The sequence below is a fragment of the Zonotrichia leucophrys genome, chromosome 10 (assembly GCF_028769735.1).
Source record: "Zonotrichia leucophrys gambelii isolate GWCS_2022_RI chromosome 10, RI_Zleu_2.0, whole genome shotgun sequence".
In the NCBI taxonomy this organism is placed as follows: Eukaryota; Metazoa; Chordata; class Aves; order Passeriformes; family Passerellidae; genus Zonotrichia; species Zonotrichia leucophrys.
Window position 1 is genome coordinate 6,394,533 of NC_088180.1, and position 23,522 is coordinate 6,418,054.

General features: G+C 39.8%; 1 protein-coding gene across 2 annotated transcripts in view; it reads left to right on the forward strand.

Annotated features, from left to right (window-relative positions):
* Window positions 1-23,522, forward strand: part of MYO1E (myosin IE) — a 76,657-nt gene that overhangs the window by 30,648 nt on the left and 22,487 nt on the right. For both annotated transcript variants that reach the window (XR_010441556.1, XM_064722103.1), the window contains exons 3-16: window positions 2,209-2,298; window positions 3,177-3,271; window positions 9,703-9,790; window positions 10,278-10,367; window positions 11,168-11,299; window positions 12,520-12,654; window positions 13,773-13,905; window positions 17,233-17,429; window positions 18,430-18,510; window positions 18,893-18,979; window positions 20,284-20,370; window positions 21,442-21,609; window positions 22,332-22,417; window positions 22,988-23,069. Coding sequence is in view for 1 of the 2 variants with exons in the window: in XM_064722103.1 (XP_064578173.1) it covers window positions 2,209-2,298; window positions 3,177-3,271; window positions 9,703-9,790; window positions 10,278-10,367; window positions 11,168-11,299; window positions 12,520-12,654; window positions 13,773-13,905; window positions 17,233-17,429; window positions 18,430-18,510; window positions 18,893-18,979; window positions 20,284-20,370; window positions 21,442-21,609; window positions 22,332-22,417; window positions 22,988-23,069 (1,551 nt within the window). In the remaining variant the exon portion in view is untranslated. The remainder of the gene's footprint in view (window positions 1-2,208; window positions 2,299-3,176; window positions 3,272-9,702; window positions 9,791-10,277; window positions 10,368-11,167; window positions 11,300-12,519; window positions 12,655-13,772; window positions 13,906-17,232; window positions 17,430-18,429; window positions 18,511-18,892; window positions 18,980-20,283; window positions 20,371-21,441; window positions 21,610-22,331; window positions 22,418-22,987; window positions 23,070-23,522) is intronic.

The following is a 23,522-nucleotide window of genomic DNA, read 5'->3' on the forward strand; positions in this document are numbered from 1 at the left end:
AGCCCTGTTTACAGCTTCTTCTGGAATTGTTAATACTGTGAATCATGGGATGATGGAAACAGGTGAATTTGTCAACATCTGTAAATCTTCAGTGTTCTCACTTAATCTTTTCTATGATTAATGAAAATGTGAAAATTTAAATACTGGAACATGCAACCTTACAGGAAGAAAAGACTTGAATACCCAAGGCTTGCTTTTTTAAAAAAAAATTCACATGAAAGCAATTCCTTAAGATAAGAATATTCACTATTTCATTTTCAGCTTTTGCAATGTAACATGAGCTGCAGTAATGAATTTGGTAAATTCTAGTCAGTGATGATGTACTAGAAAGTTGTGCTGTTCCTTCTGCTTTAGCCAGGTTTTCATACTTCCTAGTTGTATCTGGAGAATAGTTTCCTTGAAGAGCTTAACATATTTTAGCAGAAAGAGGAGGAAATATAAGATCTGGCTGTTTCCATATATTCTTGACAGATGGTCAAGGGCTGTGCAGCAGCTCAATTTAGCAGGGACTGATAGAGGAAAGTTCATGTTGCAGTTGTTTCTATCATGAACTGCAGAGGTTTCTAATCCATGTGTGAACATGGGTTTGGACCCTCTGTTGAAGTACCACACTATTACTGAAATTGCTTTATAGGAGCAGGATGAAGTTGCACAGTATTTGCCAGACTGTGGTACAGGGACGAGCTGTAGAACCCTTCCTGGTAGGAGCATGAGTGCTGTTGGTCTGTGGAGTGCTGCAAGTTCCTTGCAGTGTGTGCAGAGACTTCAGTGCCCTGTGCAGAAGAAAGATTTTTGCTTTTTCTTTTTAATGAAAATACTGAGATTTTCACATAGAGATGATCTTTCTACTGAAGACAGAATAAGAGTGTTTTCCCAGGGAGCTGGTGGTCACATTGAGGGATCAGACCTCCCTTATGCAGGGAGAAAGAATCCTTTTGCAGTTTCTGTGAAGGCTTTTCATTCAAAGATGAAGATCATCTCTTGAATATTTGAATTGTTTGTGTGTCCACCCATGAATGAACATTTCTCAGTGCTACATTGTACAGAGATGACAGAATCATCCCAGAAAATGCTGGTATTGTTTACCAACAGAAAACTGTCACTTCAAGTGTTTGTACTGACACAATGAGTAATTGATCTGTTATATCCAAGACCCAGATGTTGTCACTCATTTTGAATTAAATTAAAAATGTATGAAGAAAGCATTGCAAATTAGTATTACAGAAATTATGTTCATTGAGTTCTAGTTCTTCTCTAACATGTTACCTTTTGGCACCACAGTAGGAGATTCCTACATAGGACAATCCAGCAGGATTGATGTGTTAATTTTCCTACTTTGCACAGAAAGCTTAGATAGCAAGTTTGCCTGTGAACATTTCCAGATTGTTATTGAAACCTGCAGTACAGCATTTTGGACCCATAGGTGTGGGCTCATTGCTAACTCCCAGTTATATAGTGATACCTGTGAATTACTGTCAGGTGCTTCCTATGTGTACACTGCAGCTGTAGTTCCAAAGGTTTGTGAGGGATTTGAAATGCAGAGCATGTGCAGCTGAATGCTGAATGATGAAATATTGTATTAAAAATGTTGCAAAAAAATCTAATAATGGCTTGAAATTGAGTGTGGTGGTACAGGGCAGTCTGCAGGAGAGGACTCGGAGGGACTGTTAATAGTTTCACTCATAAAATAACAGCACAGACTGAATTACCCAATCTCCCCAGCCCCCCAGTGCATGCAGCTGAGTAATTGTCTCATTTAGCTCAGCAGTGGCCGTTTCCATCCAGCTCTGCTTGCTCAGCACTGTCCTGTGAGATCAGAATGTGTCACTGCACTGTATTCTGCAAAGGTCAAACCAATATTTTCTAATACTGACAATATGACCTCTTCAGTTACAAAGGAGTAAAACCAGCTCAAATGTGCCATTTCCTTTCTGTATTTTTATTCAAGGTGTGTCATGTTTTGGCCTTTAATACATGATTCTGTACTTAGGTTATTCTAAAATAAGATAATACAAAAATATCCCAATTGAATGGTATGTTTATATTCTTGTAAGCCTACTAATTTAATTTTTATTAACAATTGTTGTAAGCTGTGGTGGTTTTTACTATTATTTGAAGTATTATGTAATAGATGGAAAAGTTCTTTGTTGTTAGTAGGAAGATGATACTTTATGAAACTGCTGTTACCTTAACTTCTTTTGAATGCAGACATACATTGGCTCTGTACTAATCTCTGTGAATCCTTTCAAGCAAATGCCATATTTTGGGGAAAAGGAAATTGAAATGTACCAAGGAGCAGTAAGTAAAGCAGTCTAAAATATTGTGCAGCATTCAGGGGCTTGGAAATCATTATCCTGTACAGTTGAACTCTGGGAAGAGTTTGTTTCTGGGTTTGCTAGCATTGTGCTGGCCTGGGAGAACTTGGCAGATGGTCATTGCCATAGACTGAGTATTCAGATTGAACTTCCTGCCATGCAAGATCAGCATTTCAAGAAAATACTTGTATTGATTAGCTCTAATCCATATTAGGTATCACTCCTTGACATGTCCCTGCTCCTGCAAAGGCAGTTTTTAAGCTGTCATATGCACAAAATTGCCATTAGTGGATTTGGAGACTGTGATTTCAGAACTCTAGCTGGACAAGAACAATAAAAAAGTGAGGTGCCAAAATTAGATGCCACTTTTGAAAATACAGCTTGAAGAGTGAGTTAGCACAGACACATTAGGGACTTAAATTCAGTTTCCTGTCTGAGTTGGGTGTGTCCACTCAGAGCAGCTGTTGGGTTTGGGTGGCCCAAAATGCAAATGGGACCTGAGGCAGCAGGCTCTGAGTGCTGCTGGGGAAAGCATTGTTAGCACATGGCTGCTGGTGGGATAGGCTGAAATTGTGTGTGTCCTTTGGACAAGTTATACATTTCCAGCAGAAGCCACTTTTAGAACAGGGTATTTCTAGGAGAAAATTATAGATTGGAGAAACTTCACTGGCAAAGTCTAGAGACTTTAGTTTGTTTTTATTAAATGTACCAAAGAATTTTTTGGGAAAATTCACTATAAAGTGCTATTTGGAATTATTTTTTCCAGAGAAATAACTCTTCCAGTTTAAATACAAACTTATTTTGGTCTTTCTGCATTTTTTTGTGCTGCCTTGACAAATTATTCTTTATTTCCCCTCCTAGGCACAGTATGAAAACCCACCACATATTTATGCTCTTGCGGACAGCATGTACAGAAACATGATTATTGACAGAGAAAATCAGTGTGTCATTATTAGGTAAGAAAAAGATGGGTAAAAAGGATTTAATCTTCTTCTAGTGTTTTAACTTGATGAAGCAGAAAAGTTTATTATATCATGAAAAAGCTTCTGTGCACATCCACTTTTTGGGATTTTCTGGGGTAGCCAGAATTTTCTGACCCTCCTTTTTGTTTTCCAGTAAAATCCTGATGACAACTTAACCACAAGAAATCTTAGTCACACAGCCAGCTTCTTGTCCAATGCCAGAATTACAACAGCTTGAATGACTACACGAGGGGGCTGGATTAACAGCTGTACAACCAGATCCTGTTAAATCCAGCAATCCCACATGGACTGCATTTATCATGGTCTTTTGTTCCTTTTGGAATTTTACTTGCGTTCACTCAGAGACAAAGGGCGAGAGATACTGGGAAATTAATTTTGTCTTCACTATTAATCTTTTTAATTATTAAGCAATGGAATTCACTGTAGAATTCTTACTAAACTTTTTTTAATGACAGGCATTATTTAAGTGACAGTCAAAGTGAATTTTGGGACCAGAGTTCTGCTTTGTTCTCATCTGTGGGTTTTATAGGTGGTGTATGATAAAAGAAAATGTGTGGGGAGCAAGAACTGCAGGATCCTGGAGCTGGGAGCCTCTGTCCCTCCTGCCAGGGCTGCTGGGGTGTGCAGGGCTGGCACCTGGAGCTGGGAGCCTCTGTCCCTCCTGACAGGGCTGCTGGGGTGCAGGGCTGGCCCCTGGAGCTGCCCTTTACCCGTCCCCAGAGCAGGGCAGTGTCCCAGGGCTGTGCAGGCATTTTACACCTGGGAAGGCCAAGCAGTTTGCTGGGTCCAAGGAGGGCCTCCCTGCTCCTGGGCCCCTGGGATAAAGGAAACAAAAAGCCCAGAGCTCTCCTGCCTTCACTGGGATGGCTAAATTGTTCTCTGAGCTCAGTCTTTCTCTCTGGGGAACTGATACTTATTGCTGTGCTGAAGTTTATTAGACACATGCAGTCAAATTGAGACCTGTTAGGAATGGGTAAAATTGGGATTTTGCTTTTGGCATAAAGTAACATCCCAGAGAGTGGGATGTTTCACATGAAGCTAAATTTATAGTGAAAATCTTTGAGCTGTTGTGGATTGTGAATAAAAACCCTATTTTTTGATCCTGTGCTACGCCCCACAATGCAATGCATGCGGAGTCACATTGAGAGAGTTCTGAGATGCAGATCTGAGATACAAACTTAGAGCTTTAATTTTACATGAGAGTTCTTGTACTTGAACACTGGGTGATGATGTACTTGAATGCTCTTAGGAATGTACATTTCGTATGTGCAGAGTGAAACTTCTCTGTATGTGCACTGCCTATTCAAAGTCTGCAGGTGTTAATTGAAATCTAGTGCAAAACTGAAACAAGAAGGATCATGCTGGCAAGGGACATTTCAGAGACTTTTTTTCTGCATACACATTTATTTTTCCTTTGATGTTTTTATTACAAACACTGTAGAAACTGTGGACTAGACTTACAAGTAGTTTTCATTATGGTTTTTGATTTTTTAGGACACTTAAAAATTCTTTTCATAAATAATAAATCAAGTAACTCAGCTGCTCATTAAATTCATATTGTTTGGTTGCTATTTTAATCTTTCGGACCACATTTGATTTAAACTGTTTGGATACTGCTTGTGTTTTCTGATTTAATGTCATCACTATTTCTAACAGCCAGGGCTGGCTTTGGGAGGAAGTTTCTTGAAGTTTGGAGTTTGCTTGCTTTATGTTTTATTGTGGGGACCAGAAGGCACTGAAACTGCTGCAGAACGGCAGCCCAGGATGCTGCAGCTCTTGTCTGGAATGAATGTTTTGCCTAACTTAGAGTCTGCTTCCACTCCATCAGTTTCACAGAATAGCTGCCAGGGGTTTACCATTTCTGCCCCTAAACTGGTGATTCTCAAAAAACTGAGACACAGCTGTCTGTTGTCATTGCCAGAGAAGCTGCTGAGCATAAGCAGGTCCAAATGAACCTTTGTGTTCAGTGAAACGTGGTTTTTCTGTGAAAAACTGTCCTGTGGAAGGTGAGCGATGATAATATGGTTATAGTGAGGTGCTTCTTGCATCTCTGCTTCATAACTAGTCTGAATTTGGAGTGACTCCACTGGAAATCCCTGGTAGAACAGGGAACAGAACCAGGTAAAATTTAATCAGGTTTTCCCATGTCAAAATGGGAGATTTTCCTGCAAAGACAGAAGGTAAGAAATAAGGTGTAGACTGGCCCTGTTCACAGCCAGATGGCAAAGGCGAAGTCTGGCTGCTGTTGCATATGGAGGCGGAAGGGGGGTGCACACTGCTGTGCCCTCCAACCGTGGGCTTTGGGCACCTGTGGCATCTGCCTGCAAACCTGGGAGGGGACATGCATCCCACAGACTAGATCTGTGTTTCCAGGCAGGTGAAGAGGGTCTCTAAAGTAGGCAGAGCCACTTTTACCTGGACGTTAATTCCAAATGCATTTAGACACTGATAGCAAAACTCATCCTCTTCAAAAGTCAGTGAATGAACTGGAAAAGCAAATCCAAAAGAAAATGCAATTCTCTGAGATGCTGAATGGATTGTAAGCAAAAATAACCTCTTTTCATATGATAATACTAATTTTAAAAGAAAAACTGTTACCAAACAACCTTTCCAGGCCAGGGAAGGCTTTTTCATTAGCTGAGTAATTCCAGCATATTTGCATATGTGTTAAGAAAGTTACGTGTGCCCATGTCTAATCCCAGCTGAGCTGCTTTGCATGGCTGCTGCAGAGTAAATAAACAATGAGGTGATTCATGGCTGAGTCCAGGAGCAGGGTGTGCTGAGGTGGGAAGAGGGAGCAGTGGCCCCAGGTCTGTGTGCCTGGGCAGGAGTGCAGAGAAGTTCACTCACAGAGGTAACACAGCCACACTGGGCTTTTTTTCTCATTCAGTTTATGTTTTACTGAGGCATTATATTTAATTTAGACCTTTCTTGAACTAAGCTCATCAGTGGCAATTCAAGAGACTCTTGGCATTTCTGCCCTGTGTGGCCCTTCCAGACTGTCAGCAAAGAGTTGTCCAGTCAAGATTTTATGGAGAGTTGTCTCTTGTGCCTTTAATTCCTTTTGGGCTGTCACTTTAATTGAGAGAATGGAGGTTATGATTAGTATTTTTCTATCATATAGCAATAAATGCATTTCTTCAGGGTGTTAAGGTTTTACCTTTCTATAAAGCTGAGGTCTGTATTTTCACTTTGGTTCTGTGATCCCTGCCAGGAGATGTTGCCATTGCTTTAAAGCAATTTTTCTTGTTTGTAGTTTTAGTTTGCATTTGCCATTTGTGTGGCAGCATTTGAGTCCAGGAAAGCAGTGTATAATGACTTCATATCTGAAAAGGCAATACATCTTATGTACTACAAATAGGAGATAATGAAAAGATAATTTGCTACCTGAACTGCTTTTAGTGAACAGCTCATGTCTATCTTAAGTCTAATAAAGTTCAAAATTCAGTATGAGATTTCTAGTCAGCTTCTATATCTCAGCTTTCCAGAACACTCAAATGACTGATCATTCTGGAGAGAACCTGACTGGAAATATGGCTAAATTTTAATGAGGAAGTGGTAGAAACATAAGTCTAACACTGTAAGAAAACTTAGGTTAAAGCTCTGATTCAGAAGGGAAAAATATTTCACTGAAATCATGCTACTGAGTTTTCTCTGAACATAATTACAGAAAGTAAATTTTCTGTATAAACAAACTAGAAAACTTATCCAAACACATCAGAGTATTTTACATATACAGTATTCTTTACTGGCAGATCCAGGAGTTCTTTATAAATGTTTGGTATTAAAATTTCTACATTGTCCTGGCAATGTAGATAAGCATCACTTGTATTGTTCTACAGCCATGGATACCATATTAAATGTCACTCAGAAAATTAATTTTAGCGAGAAGGATGATGCTGTGTATTGGATCTTGCTTCTCTAATTACTGATTGTTTCCTCTGGGAAGGAAGCAAGGAGCAAAAAACATTTCCTTCTCTGTTTGTAGTCTTATTCTGATTTCAGCTAAGCATTAATTGACTTTGTGGAAGAAAATATCATTTTTCTGAAGTGGTAAATAATGCTAGAAGAAACTATATCTTTCAAAGCATTATAATTTTTGTTAGTGATTGATATTATGTGCTAGTTTTATTTTTAGCAAGAAAAGTCTCTGAGAAAATTGTCACACACAGTCCACTTTAAGCCAATTTAAGAATTTTTTCAAGCTCTTAAAAACCTCCATATTTCCAACATACTTCAAACTACCAAGTTAGATGATTCTTACATGTTCTTAAAAATAGTGTTAATAGCATCAGAGCAGTAAGATTTATATGAAGCAGCTGCATGAGAAGCATTTGGCAGGAATGGCACAATTTCCCTGTTCCATTTGAATACCTGAGCTTTAGTGGGGGCAGGATACCATCCCATCAGATAAAGCTACTTAGGTTCATAAATAATGCATCTTCTTGTTTTATTCTAGTTTAATTGGAGCAATTTGCTGGTCTTTGATCAATAAAAACCTAAAACTGAAAAACAGCTATGCATGCATAAATCTAAAGAAACTCTGGCAGGCAATCTTTTGGCCAAGTTAATTTACTAGAAAGGACCACTTTCCAGTACCACTAACAATAAAACAGAGCTTTGTTGCTCCAGGGCAGTTCTGTGGCTGACACTATGGAATAAGAAATACAAGCCACACTTCATTTGTGCAAGGAGGAGAAGGATAATGGATGCAGTGAAGAAAAGCTTATAGAAACGTGTTATATTTTTACTGTGTGATAAATAATACCTGATCAGATTTATTCAATGTTTGGCCTCGGATTCTCCCCTGTATTCATCTGAAAACTGCAATTTGTAAGCTTAGAGTATGATTCAGGTTCAGTTGGTTTGTCTGGTTTTACAACAGAAAGAACAAATTTACTGCCAGCAGATTTTGAAGAAATGTTATTTTAATTATTGAACTATTCATGATTTGAACTTTTAAAAGCAGTTTGCCATTCATCAAAGTCTGTCCCTGTGAATGTAGTAGATATGCATAATACAGGCTTTCTTGGTTGTTAGGAAAAGGTGACTCAGAAGAATAATAATAATCGTGGTCTGTGCTCCACAGATGGATGCTCAGTAAGTACTTTTTCACCCTTTCAAGTTTTCAGTTTGATCTATAAAACTGTAGTCAAGAGAAGACAAAAGCATGAAAACATTTCTGGGAAAATAATTTAAAAGAGCCTTTTAGTATTTCTGTATTGTTTGGAAGCTTTAAAGATGTAAAATCACATTTGCAGCTTGGCGGTTTGGGGAGTTTTTCCAGAATGAAACCTTTAAAAATGTGTCTATTAGTCATGCTGATAAAGAGGTCTGAGTTGTTCTCAGTGAGTCCCTTTCCTGTACAGGACATGCTGATGTTTCTTTGGCAGATGCAGCTGAGGTTTGTGCAGGAAAAGATGTGCATTTGATCCATATCCAGGAACAAGTGGGCGCAGGATGGAAGAGTCAACAACATTCACTGAAATTGTTCAGGAGTTTAAAGATAGCACAGCTTTTCACCAAAGAGAAAGCTATTTTAGCTCTTCTTGTGGTGTTGACCCAACATCTGTGTGTTGTCCTTTTTGCTTTGGTGTAGTTGTCCTGATCACAGGAAATGCATTAATGTCAGAGCTGACTTGCACCAAGGCCTACAAAGTCTGGAGGAATTTTGTTGAGATGAAGGGAAGAAGCTTTAAGGGATGAAGTGCAGGGAGTTTGGATTGCCTGCCATGCCAGTCTTCTTTCCCTCTTGAGAAACTTACTGATTGCAAGAAGGCAAAGCTGCTGCTGGTGTAAACACCATTCACCATTGAAGTGAAATGTTATAAAGGAAGGAAGGAAGGAATTGTGAGAGCTAGTATGGGATAGTAAGACTTCTTGTACCCTGTGTCAAGAGGCATAGGAGCAGGAAGGCAGTTCTTCCGTCATTCAGGATGTGATTAATAATGCCTCATTATTTTGTTCAGGAACACCTAAAACAAAAAAATACTAAAATGAATTAGGTATCTGGCATGGCATGCACAGCTCAGATTTTTAAATTAGTTTTTGTGTCAAGACCTGAAATCCCCATAAATATAGATGGGAATGGAGTCTTTAGCTCTCTTTTGAGTATCTTGGTTTAAGTAGATGTTTCTCAGTGTGTGTGCTTTTCTGACCTTGGAGTCTCACTGAGGTTCTGGTGTCCATGCAGGATGGTGTATTCAGAGTTCTGTACTCACAAACATATCCCAGTACCATGCTACCACACTGCATCACAGCCTGTACTACCAGGTTACTCAGTCTGAATGTGCTGTATTTAATTGAGGTACTTCACCTTGGTTGGACAAAATGAACTTCAAATTACCCCACTGTAGCGTTACTTAAAAACTAATATGTTCATTTTTGTATTTCTTTTTCTATAGTGGGGAAAGTGGTGCTGGAAAGACTGTAGCTGCCAAATATATCATGAGTTATATCTCCAAAATTTCAGGAGGTGGTCCTAAAGTACAGGTGAGTTGATACACAGTAGTACTGAAGCATAAGTGATCAGTATCATGATCAGTGATCCCAGAACAGATTGCTGAAGCACTGGCAGATTCCTAAATTTCATGCTACTCTGACTTCATTGGTTGTGGTTCCAAACCCCCCCCAAAAAATTAAATGCTCATGTGTAAGTGTGGTTTAAGATTAAGATGATGGGAAAAAACAGATCATTTATCAGCTGTGTTGTTTTGGCAGAACAATGCACAGAAGAACCAGGTTTTAGCCTCAGGCATTTTGTTTAATTCTGTAAGATTTTCCTCAAAAATAGGAACTAAAAGCCGTAGAAGAAAAACTGTTGGATTCTATTCCTTATGATCGAGAGAATTTTTTACAGATGCAGGATTTCTTGCCTTTTTAATATATAATTTATGGGGTTTTTTTTTTAGAAAATCTGTAAGAACTTTAAAAATGTCTATTTCTGAATTTGCATTTCTTTCATTTCCTAAAATTTTAGCATGTTAAAGATATTATTCTACAATCCAACCCTTTACTGGAGGCCTTTGGGAACGCAAAAACTGTACGGAACAACAACTCCAGCAGATTTGTAAGTCCCTCTACCTTCGAGATGACTTTACTCTTGTTTGCTGTTACAGAGACAGTGTTCAGGGGTATACTATCAATTTACTACAGGTGAGGTAAATCTGAATAAGATACAAAGATAGAAAAAGATATAAAGTGTGTTTTAAACCACGGTGGATATCAGAGGCTTCTGTATAGCTGTTTTTTCCCCTGCATTTCTTTCTCTCTATGTACTGGGTATAGTTTTTGAAGTACCAAGGCTGCAGCCTTTACTAATATTATACAGGCAGTAGGAAGGAATTACCTTCAGTCTGTCATTCCAGAAGGGTCAAGATAATCTCCTGAAGTGACTGCTCACTAAATTGCACACCAGAGCTTCCATTTGAAAAAGTTACACAGAGGCTTTAACAATGTGAGATGTGTTCCACAGGAACACAACTAACTTGGCCAACAATGTCTCCCTGAAAGCAGGAGATTGTGGCCTTGCTTTGCTTCCAGGCAGAGCAGTTTGCTGTTGGTTGTAAATCTGTTGAACTGACCTGCTGTTTAGGTGAGCCTCATGGTTTCCTTTATACTGAGCAAGAGTCTCAACAGTGAAGAGAAGCCACTGATTTCCTCTCTACATTTGCATTAACATGGGATGTGTTAATGTTGATCTGTGTAAATGCAGAAAATAATGGTGGTTCAAGAGTGTAAGCTTAGGTTGTACCTTGAAGTATCCATAAAGATGATATACCCTTGTAACCTTGCGTGGAATACAGTACAAGTGCATAATTTAGAATTTGCATTTACTAATCATTTAACAGCTTGTATTATTTATTGCAGGGGAAATACTTTGAAATACAGTTTAGCCCAGGTGGAGAACCAGATGGAGGGAAAATCTCCAACTTCCTACTGGAAAAATCTCGAGTTGTAATGAGGAATCCTGGAGAGAGAAGTTTTCACATTTTTTACCAGGTCAGAAGTGTCTAAGTCCTTTCTGAGTTATGTAAAGTATCTAGGACCCGTTTCTCCTTTTGATTGAATAGATGTTGTCAAAGCAGAGAGATTTGAGTGCACACTGCAGAGGTAACCTGGTCTCTGCTGGGAAGCTCAGCAGCATGGTGAGACACCATCTGCCACAGACCTGCCTGGCTGCCATTCAGAACAGAATATTGCAGTATTTCTAAGCCTTGCTTGGAAACTCATTGTGAGTTCCCATCTGGAAAAGTCTAAGAGAATATAATAGAAAATGAGAACTTTTCAGCAGTTTTCTATTTAAACTGGCCTATATATATATAGAGAGAGGCCAGTTTATATATATCTCTATTGGCCTATACTTCCTGTGACAGAGAAATCTGATTGTCAGTTTATTTTTCTGAGATATTTATGATAACACTTTGTTGAATTGTCTAAGTATCCCCAGTTTTTGTGTTTGAAGAGACTTTGCCAGCCTTCAGTGGTCTTTGATGTGCATGGTCCTCACCTGCTGGAGTGCTGCTGATTAAGCTCTACAAAACTAGGGCCAAGCCAGAGCTTTGTAAGTGAGCTTGTAAGTTGTAAGTTGAAGTGCCATTGCCAGGAGGGAAAGCTGAATTGGTGCTGAAATTGCTCCAGGAGCTGTGTGTTCTCCTTTTCTGAAGTTTATGTACAATTTGTCCTGTCCTGCTGCTTTTCCTGTGGCCTGGAGAGGTTGTTTGACACAAGGGTAAGAGGCTGTGGGGTTTTGACAGCTCTGTTTTGATGTTTGTTCCTTCCATGTCTGTGCATGGCTGCAGAGCCTTTGCACAGGTCTGAGGAGAGCCACAGGTGGTGCTTTCTGAGTGTGCTGTCAGCTGTGCCTGCCTTGCAGCAGGTGTGGGAAACACATCCCTGCTAAGGACTTAGGGAACACGTTCTGGGTGGAAAACTCATTTTGCCTATTCTTAATGAGTTAATGATTATGGAAGGCATTCAAGGCAGTCACATTTTTAGCTATTTATTAGTTGTGAAGTTAGAACTAAACCATTTGTGGGAATGGAATTGAGAGCCTGGTCTTTTGGGTTAAGCAATTACCAGAAGGTAGGAAGGGTACATCCCTGGCACAGCAGCAGCCATATCTCTCCCAGTAATTCCAGGCTCAGTCCCTGTTTCTGACCTGCTCATTATCTGCTGGAGATTGTTGGGTGATCCCTAATTTGGGGGTTTTTATTCTGCAGCTAATTGAAGGGGCCTCCTCAGAACAAAAAAGCAGCCTTGGCATTACCAGTATGGACTACTATTACTATCTGAGTCTCTCTGGCTCCTACAAAGTGGATGACATCAATGACAAATCAGATTTCCAAGAAACACTGGTGAGTTCTTTACTGTATGATTTGTGTAGTGGAGGATGTATGTTCATTTCACTGTTCATTTTTAGCAAAGATGTTGATCTGCTAATGTGGGAATGAGAAATTAATGTAGATATAACTTATTCTAGTTGTATTTTGCCTTGAGGAGGAGGTATGCTAACCCTGAAAATAGGTTTTGTAGAAAGCTGTCGTGATTTTCAGTTTGTTCTTTTTCAGAAGGGTGCAAATCTAATAAAATTTAACTTGTACAGATAAACTGGAGTATGAAAAATGTGAAAATGCAAACACAACTTGAATTAGAAGAAAATTATAAAAGACTGCTCTGTTTTAGCTGAATTACCAGTGCTGGCTGACCTTCCGTGCTTATTTAAAACAGTACAGCTGAAAAGCTGGAGAAAGGGAGTGTGAAAACAGATCAGGGATCTTTATCCAGAGCTGCAGCCAGTTCATTGTGTGACCTGCCAACTGCTGGTGTCCTGTTTTAGGAATTTACTATTTAAAGTAGATGTATTAACACATCTATGTGTGTAGCACATTTAAAGGCCTAAAAAGTAATTGTTACTGTTGTATTGGAGCTTATGTGATATTTTAGAAAAACAGTTTGTTGAGAAGACATTCTGTAAGTTGTCATGTACTCAGAACTCCAAAACCCAGGGGTGATGGGGATTTTCTAGTAAGTGGCTGAAATTCACAGCCTGAGCCAGACACTGGGCTGTGCTTTAGAGTAATTCAGTACAGCTTCACAGTTCTTAGTCTTGGTGGGTGAACTGACTGTGTAGAAGGAATAAAATCATTGTCTCTTAGATTCCTTGTTTTCCAGTTTGCAATGACACTATTTATTTTTAGTGTGACACTTTAAAACAGGTGTTTATTTTTTCCAGAACTTATTTTGTTAATGCATGTTCTAAAAAGTGTAGATGCTTCTGTATTTAATTTTAAAAAATACAGAAATGCTGAAGTAGAACATCTGGTACCCTTTGAAACTTCAGCTTTAATGAAATTTGATTGTGTTAGGAATCTGAACTGCTTTGAATAACTCTACTTTTTAACACCAACATTGTAAAAGCATTTCTAAGACAAGAATCTTTGACTGATGCAAATTTGTTTGTTTTTCTTACCAGCACGCAATGAGTGTGATTGGGATCTTTGCAGAGGAGCAGGCATTGGTACTGCAGATAGTGGCAGGAATTTTGCATTTGGGAAACATCAGCTTCAAAGAAGTTGGCAACTATGCAGGAGTGGAGAGCGAGGAGTGTAAGTACCTCTGGAAACTGTTACAGCAGCAGCAGTGGGCTGCAGCCCAGATGGCAGGAGGTGAACTGCAATTTAGAGCTGCTTATCCAAACAGAGCATAGATTCTTAGAATGTCAGGCTGCCAGTTGAGAGTCTCTGCCAAAACCAGGTGCTGAGGCCCCTCTTTTGTCTTGTTAAAGGCCACTGACTTAAACAGAGTGTGATTTTGAATTTGAGAAATCCTGTTCCAGCCTTTGAGTGTGAAATAATAGACACTGGAAGAAGGGCTTGAACTCTGCTTCTTTCAGTGCATCAGCACACATTCATAAAGCCCTGTTTATTATGTGGTTTGTGTGGCTCCTGTGCTGTGGAAGCAGCTCCCAGCTGTGGGTGTCCCTGGGCCCAGGCATCCATACAGGTGTGTGCATGTGTCCTGTACACAGAGGTTCAGAAATGCAGGCTTTACATTCTGCAGTTGTGTTCCCTGACTCAGATTCCTCAGCTGACACCTCATTGTTAGCTACAGCTACTGAGTAACTGTTTCTTTACAGTTCCCTTTCCCAGTGCCCTGTCCTTGTGCTCTGTCCTGTCGCAGGTGGGCTCACAGCAGCCAGGTGTTGGAATGTTCATGGACTTGGAGTTGTAAATGTTTTTGTTGTGATTTACACCTTGCATCCAATGTGGATTTATGCTACTTGGATAGTTTAAGTACAGAGATAAGCACAACACACATAACAGTACCTTAGACATACCTGTGTGTTCTCTTAATTCTTGGTTCAGAATGGGTCTAATGCTTAGGAAAATTGCATTTGTTTACTTTTAGATACTTTATTCATAACTAACTTATCTTGTGCAGTCAGCTTCACACTCAACTGTATTAGCATTCTCCTGCTATTTGTTTTATGAAACTTGGAAATAAAAATTGCTAATTGTTAACCTTCCTAGTCTCTCAAATTAAGAAGTTAAGTGAACCAAAGAAAAACATTTTGTGGCATTGTATTTATATGCCTTTTGGTTCCGAATGTGCTACTGTGCTTCAGTTTAAATCACAGTGTTAAATCTTTCAATCCGATCAAGATATTTAAAAGCCATACAAGATGGATAGAGTGAGTTGCACCAAAATAACAAATGGCAAAGACATTAATTGAAAATAAGTCATTAGAAGTGAATGTATTTCTGTGATGAGCCATGTCCACCACGTTTCTCCTGCTCCCTGGAAAACAAATACATAAATTATGTATGAATAATACATGGGAAGAAATTAGAAAGTAGAATGAATATCAGACTTAAGTGTACTGATTTTAGAGAAGCCAGGGAAGAAATAGCCACATCCAGCACATCATTTCTGCATTATGAAGATGAAAGTGGGTCTCATTTCTCTTCTCCATTAGTCCTCCCCCCAGTTTACTGTTTGTCCTAGCCAACTAAATAGTAAAGCATTCATAGCCTGCATAACCATGAAAGATAAAGCACAGGGAACCGCCAGTCAGTCCTGCTTTGTGTAAGCCTGAAATAATAAAAAGTTTAAGAATTTGGTCACTAGCATTCTTGTTGTTATACAGCCAATTGCAGAAAAACATGCAAAGCCATTCTTTGGGACACCAAAAGCTCTACTCTGAGTCAGAATCAAATCTGTACAGACCATTCTTGACAGCCCTTTAGACAAATGCATCTTTAAAACTGCCAGTGATTGCAGTCTGCTCTAGTTTTTGATTATATTAATAGATGAAAAAAGTTCTTATTTGCTGGAAATCTTCCATGCTACAAATCATGGCAAATAATAGTACTTCTCTCTTGGAAGGAGAAAAGAATTTGAACTCTCCCTCTTTACACTTGCATTGTATTGAGAGGGTTGTTTTTCACTTCCTGGAAGCCCAGGAGGTGAGCCCAGTCTTTTCAGCTTTCCTTCACAGAGTGCATTTAAAACTATTCCACTGAATGCTGCTGATGACTCTTTGAGGATCATTTTTTCAATTACATGCATATCCTGCTTTATAATAATTTCCAGACTGTAACTTTATGGTCCATAACGAGGGAAAACAATCAGGCATCTTAGGAATGTGAAGTTGTATCAAGTGCTGGCCAGCTCCTCTTCCCTTACAGTAAATCATTAGCGCTGGGAAGGGAGAGTTTCTGGGCTCTGCATGGTGCTCCTTGCCATTAGACTGTCTTCATAAATTCTTACCACTAGTATTGGTTCAGCATTTTTCCTGGCATCTTAACAGTGTATGTGAGCATATCTGGTGGTCTGTAATTCCTGCATTCTTTCCCAAGGTAAAGCAAACAATGATCGATCTTTTCATGTACTCTTCATCCTGAGTTCTCTGAATTACCAGACACGTTGCCAGTGACTGGACTTTGTGTGGTTCCTGGTACCCCAGAGTAAATTTCATCAGTTTGCTGATGGTAATAAATCACATTTTAGAAAGTTGGTGATTATTTCCAATTTTAAAAATACTTTTGGAATAATGTACTAAAGAGCTTAGTGAAGTCATGCAGTGACATTACAGATGCATAAAGTGCAAGTGGTTGCCACCTTAGTGATTATTTTGCATTCTCCTCACACCAGTAAAGTAGATCTGAAACCAATGGAACACTGTTAGAGGATCATGTGGTTTAGTGGAGGTGCAGTGCCAACTCCAAGAGTTTTCCTCAGGAGCTGTTTCCATTTGCTTTTGAGGCACTTCTGGTTTTCCACTCCCTAAGGTGTGTGGCACCTGCAGTAACATCTGCACCATGTGCTGAGTGAGAGAATACCAGACCCTGGGCTGCTTTTGGCACAGATGTATTTTTGTGCTTTGCTTTTGAACAACTGGAAATAGAATTGGCAAAATACTTACAGAATAAGGAATTAAAAAATAAAAGGCAAGGTAATTGAAAACTTTTTGCAATGTCCTAACTTATAAAAAGAAGGAGAAAGGATATTAGGAAACAGCCTACTTTTTATTACATTTTAAATATTTCATGTTTTTACAAAGAATTTTCAATGGTGTCAATTTTATTTCATGTGTGAGCTCTACATTTATTTCCATCTCCTCCAAGAGTGATTTGTTTGAACCACACAGTTCAAAACGATGTCCTGTGGCAGCTTACATGTTTGAAGGACTGAATGTACAGAAATAGCTGACTATTTTACTTCAAGGTCGTTTATCTTAATTGAAATCCATGTAAGTAAAGAGTTGAAAATGTCCTTGAGGAGCATAGAGAAATTTTGAAGGCTTAAATTGCTCCTCTTTTCATTTTTAAGCTGTACACTCCGTGAGTTTTACTGTTATTTAAGATAATTTTTTTCTTTGTTCTGTGTTTAGTCTGTAAGTCATAATCCAGCAAGCTTGATCTTTCTTGCAGTTTTAGCTTTCCCTGCTTTTCTCCTGGGAATTAACCAGGACCGCCTGAAGGAAAAACTGACCAGCAGACAGATGGACAGCAAGTGGGGAGGCAAATCTGAGTCCATTAATGTCACACTGAATGTGGAACAAGCCTGCTACACCAGGGATGCCCTGGCCAAGGCCCTTCATTCCCGTGTGTTTGATTACTTGGTGGATGTAAGTTGGATTTGCTTGATTCTGCTGAAGTATCCAAACAAGTTCAAGGGCACCAGGAATGTTCCTTGCAGGCCTTTTCTTGCCTGCATTGCCCTGCCCAAGCCTGCCCAGTGCTGCGGGAGTGTGGCCATGGATACCAAACCCAGGGCACTGCCTCTGACATGAGCTGTGCTTGCAGGCTCCTGCTGTGACTGTCCCGTGTGGGATCCTGATCTCCCTCCTGTCAGAATCCCTAGTTCTGCCTGGGATTCCTCCTCAGCAGGGCAGAATTGGCTGCTTGTGCTCCCCTGCTCTCTGCTCCCACTTCCCTGCAAAGATCCCCTTCAGCAGCAGGATTTGGCAGTGGAGCCAGGGGCCAAATTCCATTCTCCATGCTAAAATGTTCTCTTGTTCAGAGTCAGAGCCTGGGCTGGCTGGAGGCTGGGAGCCCTGGATGCTCCTGGTGCAGCAGGGATCTGCTCCCTGGGGAACTGCAGTGACCCAGAGCTCCCTCCTCACAACAGCCCTGTCATCCATCCCTCTGTGCCTGACCTGCACAGGAGGGGACACTGTCCTGGTGCAGCAGGGATCTGCTCTCTGGGGATCTGCAGTGACCCAGAGCTCCCCCCTGTCACCCATCCCTCTGTGCCTGCACACTGACCTACACAGTGAGGGCAAGAGATTCAGTGTACCCTCAGCAAAACTCATCAAAGAGCAGACTTAAAGCTGTTCTTTTTCTGTTGGCTCCTTTTATTTAACTGAGCTAATTACAGTGAAAAGGAAAGATTTTTGTAGATAGTAGATCCAAAGGCTCACTGACCTGGAAAGCAGGATAACATACTGTTCATTTCCTAACTGTTTGTAACACTTTATTAAAAAGTGAAAGCAAAATAACATTTTCTGTATATTTGTATTCAATTCAAATATATTATTTTAAAAGAATTACAAGTATTTAAGAATATTGATGTATTTTAATTGTATAAACTAGACTTTGTTTTTTGTTTTGTTTCTGTTTTGTTAGTCTATTAATAAGGCTATGGAGAAGGACCATGAAGAATATAACATCGGTGTCCTTGATATTTATGGCTTTGAAATATTTCAGGTATGACAATGGAATACTTGGGGTTTGAGCAGGTCTGACCTAGGAGAGACTTTTGGTAATTTAGAGGGGAAAAAATTTAAGCCAGAAAAAAAATCACAAATCCTACGGCCAGAATGAAAGCAAAAAATCCCAACCCATCTTTCTGGACATTGTGATCTCACTGGTAATGTCTCGCTTAATAAACATGAGGTATTGAGGAAACTTCAAAGAAATGAAGTCATTGATCTTAAAAGGAAGATCTGAAATTCCTCAAAATGTCTATAAAGTCAGCAACCCATCTGTCACTGACAGTGTTGCTTTGAAGCTTATTGCCAGAGAGAGAACTAAAAATCATTGTATATAAGGCAGGAGACTAATTTTTACATTGCTTCCTTTTCTACAGAAAAATGGTTTTGAACAGTTCTGCATCAACTTTGTAAATGAAAAACTGCAGCAGATTTTTATTGAACTGACACTGAAAGCAGAGCAGGTAACCAGATTTTAAAAATTATTTTGGAATTCACAAATGAGCTATTTCTTTTTCAACTGGTGGCAAAATCAAGGTGTCATCATCTGCAACAGTAGATCTACCTTGTAAGCAATACAAAGGGCTGTTCTTTGGCTGACCCTAAAACTGTAAAGCACATCAGCTGCAGGCATTTGTTCTGTGCTGGGGTGGTGCAAAGCCAGTCCACCCCACGGTGCTGCTGCAGTCTCATGACTGTGCCCAGGCTGCTGCAGTCTGACTCATGGGCAGGGATGGAAAGCTGCAGCCTGGCTCCATCCCTGGGCTTCCCTGGAGCATGACACACTTTTCACTGGGGATACTTCCCTTCATTTCCTCCACAGCTTTTCTGGTTTTTAAATATATATATTTATATATTTCATATATATTTATATGTTTTTATTTATGTATATATATTTATATATGTATATGTGTGTATATGTAAGAATGGAATAGATCAGAGAAATACAAAGATACTTGTGAAAGTATTTGCAGTTCTCTGCTCACAGTCTTCCTGCCAAATCTCACTTTTTTGTTTCTGCATGGGAGGGCAGACAGGATGCAGCTGAGACAGGAGCCCTGTGTGCAGTGTGAGCTCAGGGCTGGCACCAGCTTTGGGACGGAGTTTTCAGGAATGCCCAGACACAATTGCCTTTGTGGGGGAGTAACCAGTCATGGCACTGGGTGCACAAGTGACCTGCAGAATGTCTACTGAGCCCCTGTATGTGCAGCTGACTTGACTGGGTCAATTTAATTGAATTTTAATATTGATTTTCCCCAGTCTTTCTTTAGGTGTCTTTTTAGATACAGCAGTTGCATACAGAAATAAAAAGCTACATCTTCCTTTCATGTACATTTCTAAATGTGTTGTCTGGGGGATCTGATCCTCCATGTGCTTGTCACAATCTGAATTTTTAAAATAGATCAGGATGTGGATACTTAGGTACACTGTCAAGATACTGTAAAAGTCATTTTGTTACTATTTGTAAAGTGCTTTGACAATAAATGCAGTTGAAATCTTCCTGCTGTTGTCAGTAACCACGGAAGGGCTGTGAATGACAAAGGAATGTGTGGGGAGAACAGAGTAGGATTCCAATTCATCTTTTAGGCAGCAGAGAGCTGGATTTAACTATCAGTAGGGTCATTTCTCCCACCTCCACCCAGTCATACATTTGGCAAGTCTTCCTGAACATGAGTAGTGCAGAGTTTGTGTCTGTGGAGTGTGTTGTAAATCTAGTGCTACATCTACAGTGCAAAAGAATGTTTGCATCTGTTTTTTTACTTAACAGGAGGAATATGTACAAGAAGGAATTAGATGGACACCAATAGAATATTTCAACAACAAAATAGTGTGTGACCTTATAGAGAACAAAGTGGTAAGTGTTTAGAACAAACAGGTGGAGAAAACAACAAGATTTTTTTTTTTCTTAAATATTTGGGCAGCTGCTTTTTCTGTAAAGAAGGTTCATAGGAAAATGCAAATACTGTTGTTCAGTTACTGAGTCATACTAAGTCTATATATAAATCTTACATAAGATGTCTTATAGGAGCCCTAAGATATGTCATGTAAGATATACCATCCAAAAAGAGAGCTATACCATAGCATGATTGACATGTGACTAAAAAGACAAAATAATGGGAAAAAATTGTGTCCACCAAAATATATCATGACCTTACTGACATACTGTACATCAGCTAATGCTCTTGTGTCCATGGGAGATGGAATTCAGTCTGGGGAAGCTACAGCATCACCTTCCCTTCCAGGTGCTGTTGCAAATCAAGCAGAAACAAGTGAAGAGACAGTATTGTAGATAAAGGAAATTCTGTGGTTTTGCTCCACAGGCTGTTCTGTAGTCTCAAGTCTTTATGTTCTGTTTTGGGATGGCAACAAATGTTGAGTTGTGCTTTAGGCCAGAAGTAGGATGTTTCTCAGATAGTTCTTTATCCTCATGGAGGCCAGAACAGTTTTGAAAGACTGGAGTGGCTTATGCTTACATACACATCAGATTTTGCCCATTTTGTGTCTGTATGAGGATAACAAGCAAGAGAATAAAATTTCCCTCCCAGTCTCAGATATTTAGCTCCGAGTTTGTCAAACTACAGCATGTCCATTTAAATGCTTTCCTCAGGCATGAGTTTACTTTTTGGTGGAGTGAGGAAAGAAACTAAACAGATGTTGAGTGTTTTGATGTTTTTGTTAATGTTTTTTCAACAGTAATCACTGTTTCCTCCATTATTTCCTGCTGTCATCCCATGAAGTGTCATCTCTCCTTAAACTATTTGCATATTGGTGTAAAAGTTAATCTCAGTGAATTGGAGGGAAATCCTTCCTGACTCTGCTCTAGTGTTTTTGCAGCAAAGACAACTTTCTCTTTGGGGGAAACAACTGGCATCATAATTTTTTTCCCCCTCCCTTGAGCTGCTGTTGTTGTTCCCCACCACATTAGAACCCCCCAGGGATTATGAGCATTTTGGATGATGTGTGTGCCACCATGCACGCCGTGGGAGAAGGGGCTGACCAGACACTGCTGCAGAAACTGCAGATGCAGATTGGCACTCATGAACATTTCAACAGCTGGAACCAGGGCTTCATCATCCATCATTATGCTGGAAAGGTAACCTGAAAATCCTCACTGAGCTCTGTGTGTTTATAGGAGGGAGAACAGTAATGAGAGGCAGGGGGCTGGCTTGGTTTTACACAGCCAGATTCTCCCGGGAGACAGAGTCCCTTCACAGAGCAGGCAGCTTAGGACAGAAATGGCTTCACAAATGGCCCTTGCTGGAGAGGGGAGTCTGAACCTGGCTGCTCTCACAACCAGAACTTAAATGTAATAAATGAGTGCCTCATACTTTCATTATTGTAATCTCATTTGTTTATTACAGTAGCAGTAAATTTAAAGAATTCAGATATAAAAGTGATGTTTAGGTGATGATATGCCAGTAAAACTGGGAATATAATGTGCAGTTCTATCTTTTTTGGAATTATTTCTCAGAGTATTCATTGTTTTCTGCAGTTAATAACAATGAATCCTTACTACACAAAAACTTTTCTTAGTAAAATTCAGTATTAAATTCACTTGTCATGTTCCATTCACTAGTTCCATTAGTGTTTTTAAATTTGACTTTAAATGGAATTTATATTTAAGGATGAAGCTCCTTTGTTTGTTGTGAAAAAGTTTAATAATGCATGCTAGAATTTAGTGCTCATTGTGGTATCTTAAGTTTTACCAGACTAACCAAAAAGTACAGAACAGCAACTGATGAGGACAGAATTTAAATTTCTTTAATTATTGGGTTCTCAACTTACCACAAACAATCTATTTCCACCTTGGCCCAGGTATCTTATGATATGGATGGATTCTGCGAGAGAAATCGGGATGTTCTTTTCACGGACTTGATTGAACTCATGCAGAGCAGTGATTTGTACGTAAGCAAGCCTTGCTTGGAGCAGAAGTGCCGTGGTGGTTTGGAGGGCAAGAGGGCCACACTTCTCTGCTTGCACCTGCTGACTCCTGTGTGTAACAGTGCCCATCCCAGTGCTGCAGGACAGCAGCAGCCCTGCATTACCCTGACCTTTGTTCTGCACATTGGACCAAGGGAGGCACTGGCAGAACCAAATGCTGTAATGGCAGCTTTGGTTTGGCCTCAAGCAAGGCCACCAGTGCTCTGGCTCCTCTCAGAACAGGCACTGTTTTGACAAAGTAACTTTCTTGGTGATGTATTTTAATTAATTGCTGCTTATTTTTTAAGCAGTGTGCATTTCTTCAAGTCTTCTAGATGTCTGGTGTCATGCTCACCAAAATAGCAAAGGGTCTCTGTGAGGAATGAGGCTCATGGAAAGTACTGATCTTAAAATAGATTTGATATAACTCAAGAGTAATAGAAATAGCTATTTATATTCTGCTCAACTATCAACTTTTACAGCATATTCCTTGACATGCCTGCATTGAATTGTCTTTCTATGCCAACCCTGTTTTATAAATTCTTTCCTAGGCCTTTTATAAAGGCTCTGTTTCCTGAAAACCTTCAAGTGGACAAGAAGGGCCGTCCTACCACTGCAGGCAGCAAAATCAAAGTAGGTCTCCTTTTGCAGTGTTGGTGTGGGTATATGTGGTTGTGTGTTTGTGTATGAATAGCTAAATGAATTTTTAAAAGTATTTTCTTCTTTTACTGTCCTGATATTTTTAAAGATAGATATTAGGAATATCTTCATGGCAAGGGATGCATTGTTTCAGCATTGTTAGAATTGTTCTGCCCAGCATCAGTGTTCATTAGATGTTGTATTCAGGTGCATCCTATAGCAGTGACTTTTCAAAAGGAGCAGTTGTTGGTTCTTGCATGTGCATAATGAGCGAGCCACCTCACTCAGCCTCTCATGTCCTACACTGACTGCACATAACTGGTCTCTGCAGTGCAGAAATGCCTGAGCCAGCACCCACCCAGTCAGCAGCAGTCTCTGCTGACCACAGAGTGCCTGGCCCAAGGCAGCAAGTGCTGCAAGGCCAGCCTCTGTTTGGAGACTGATTGT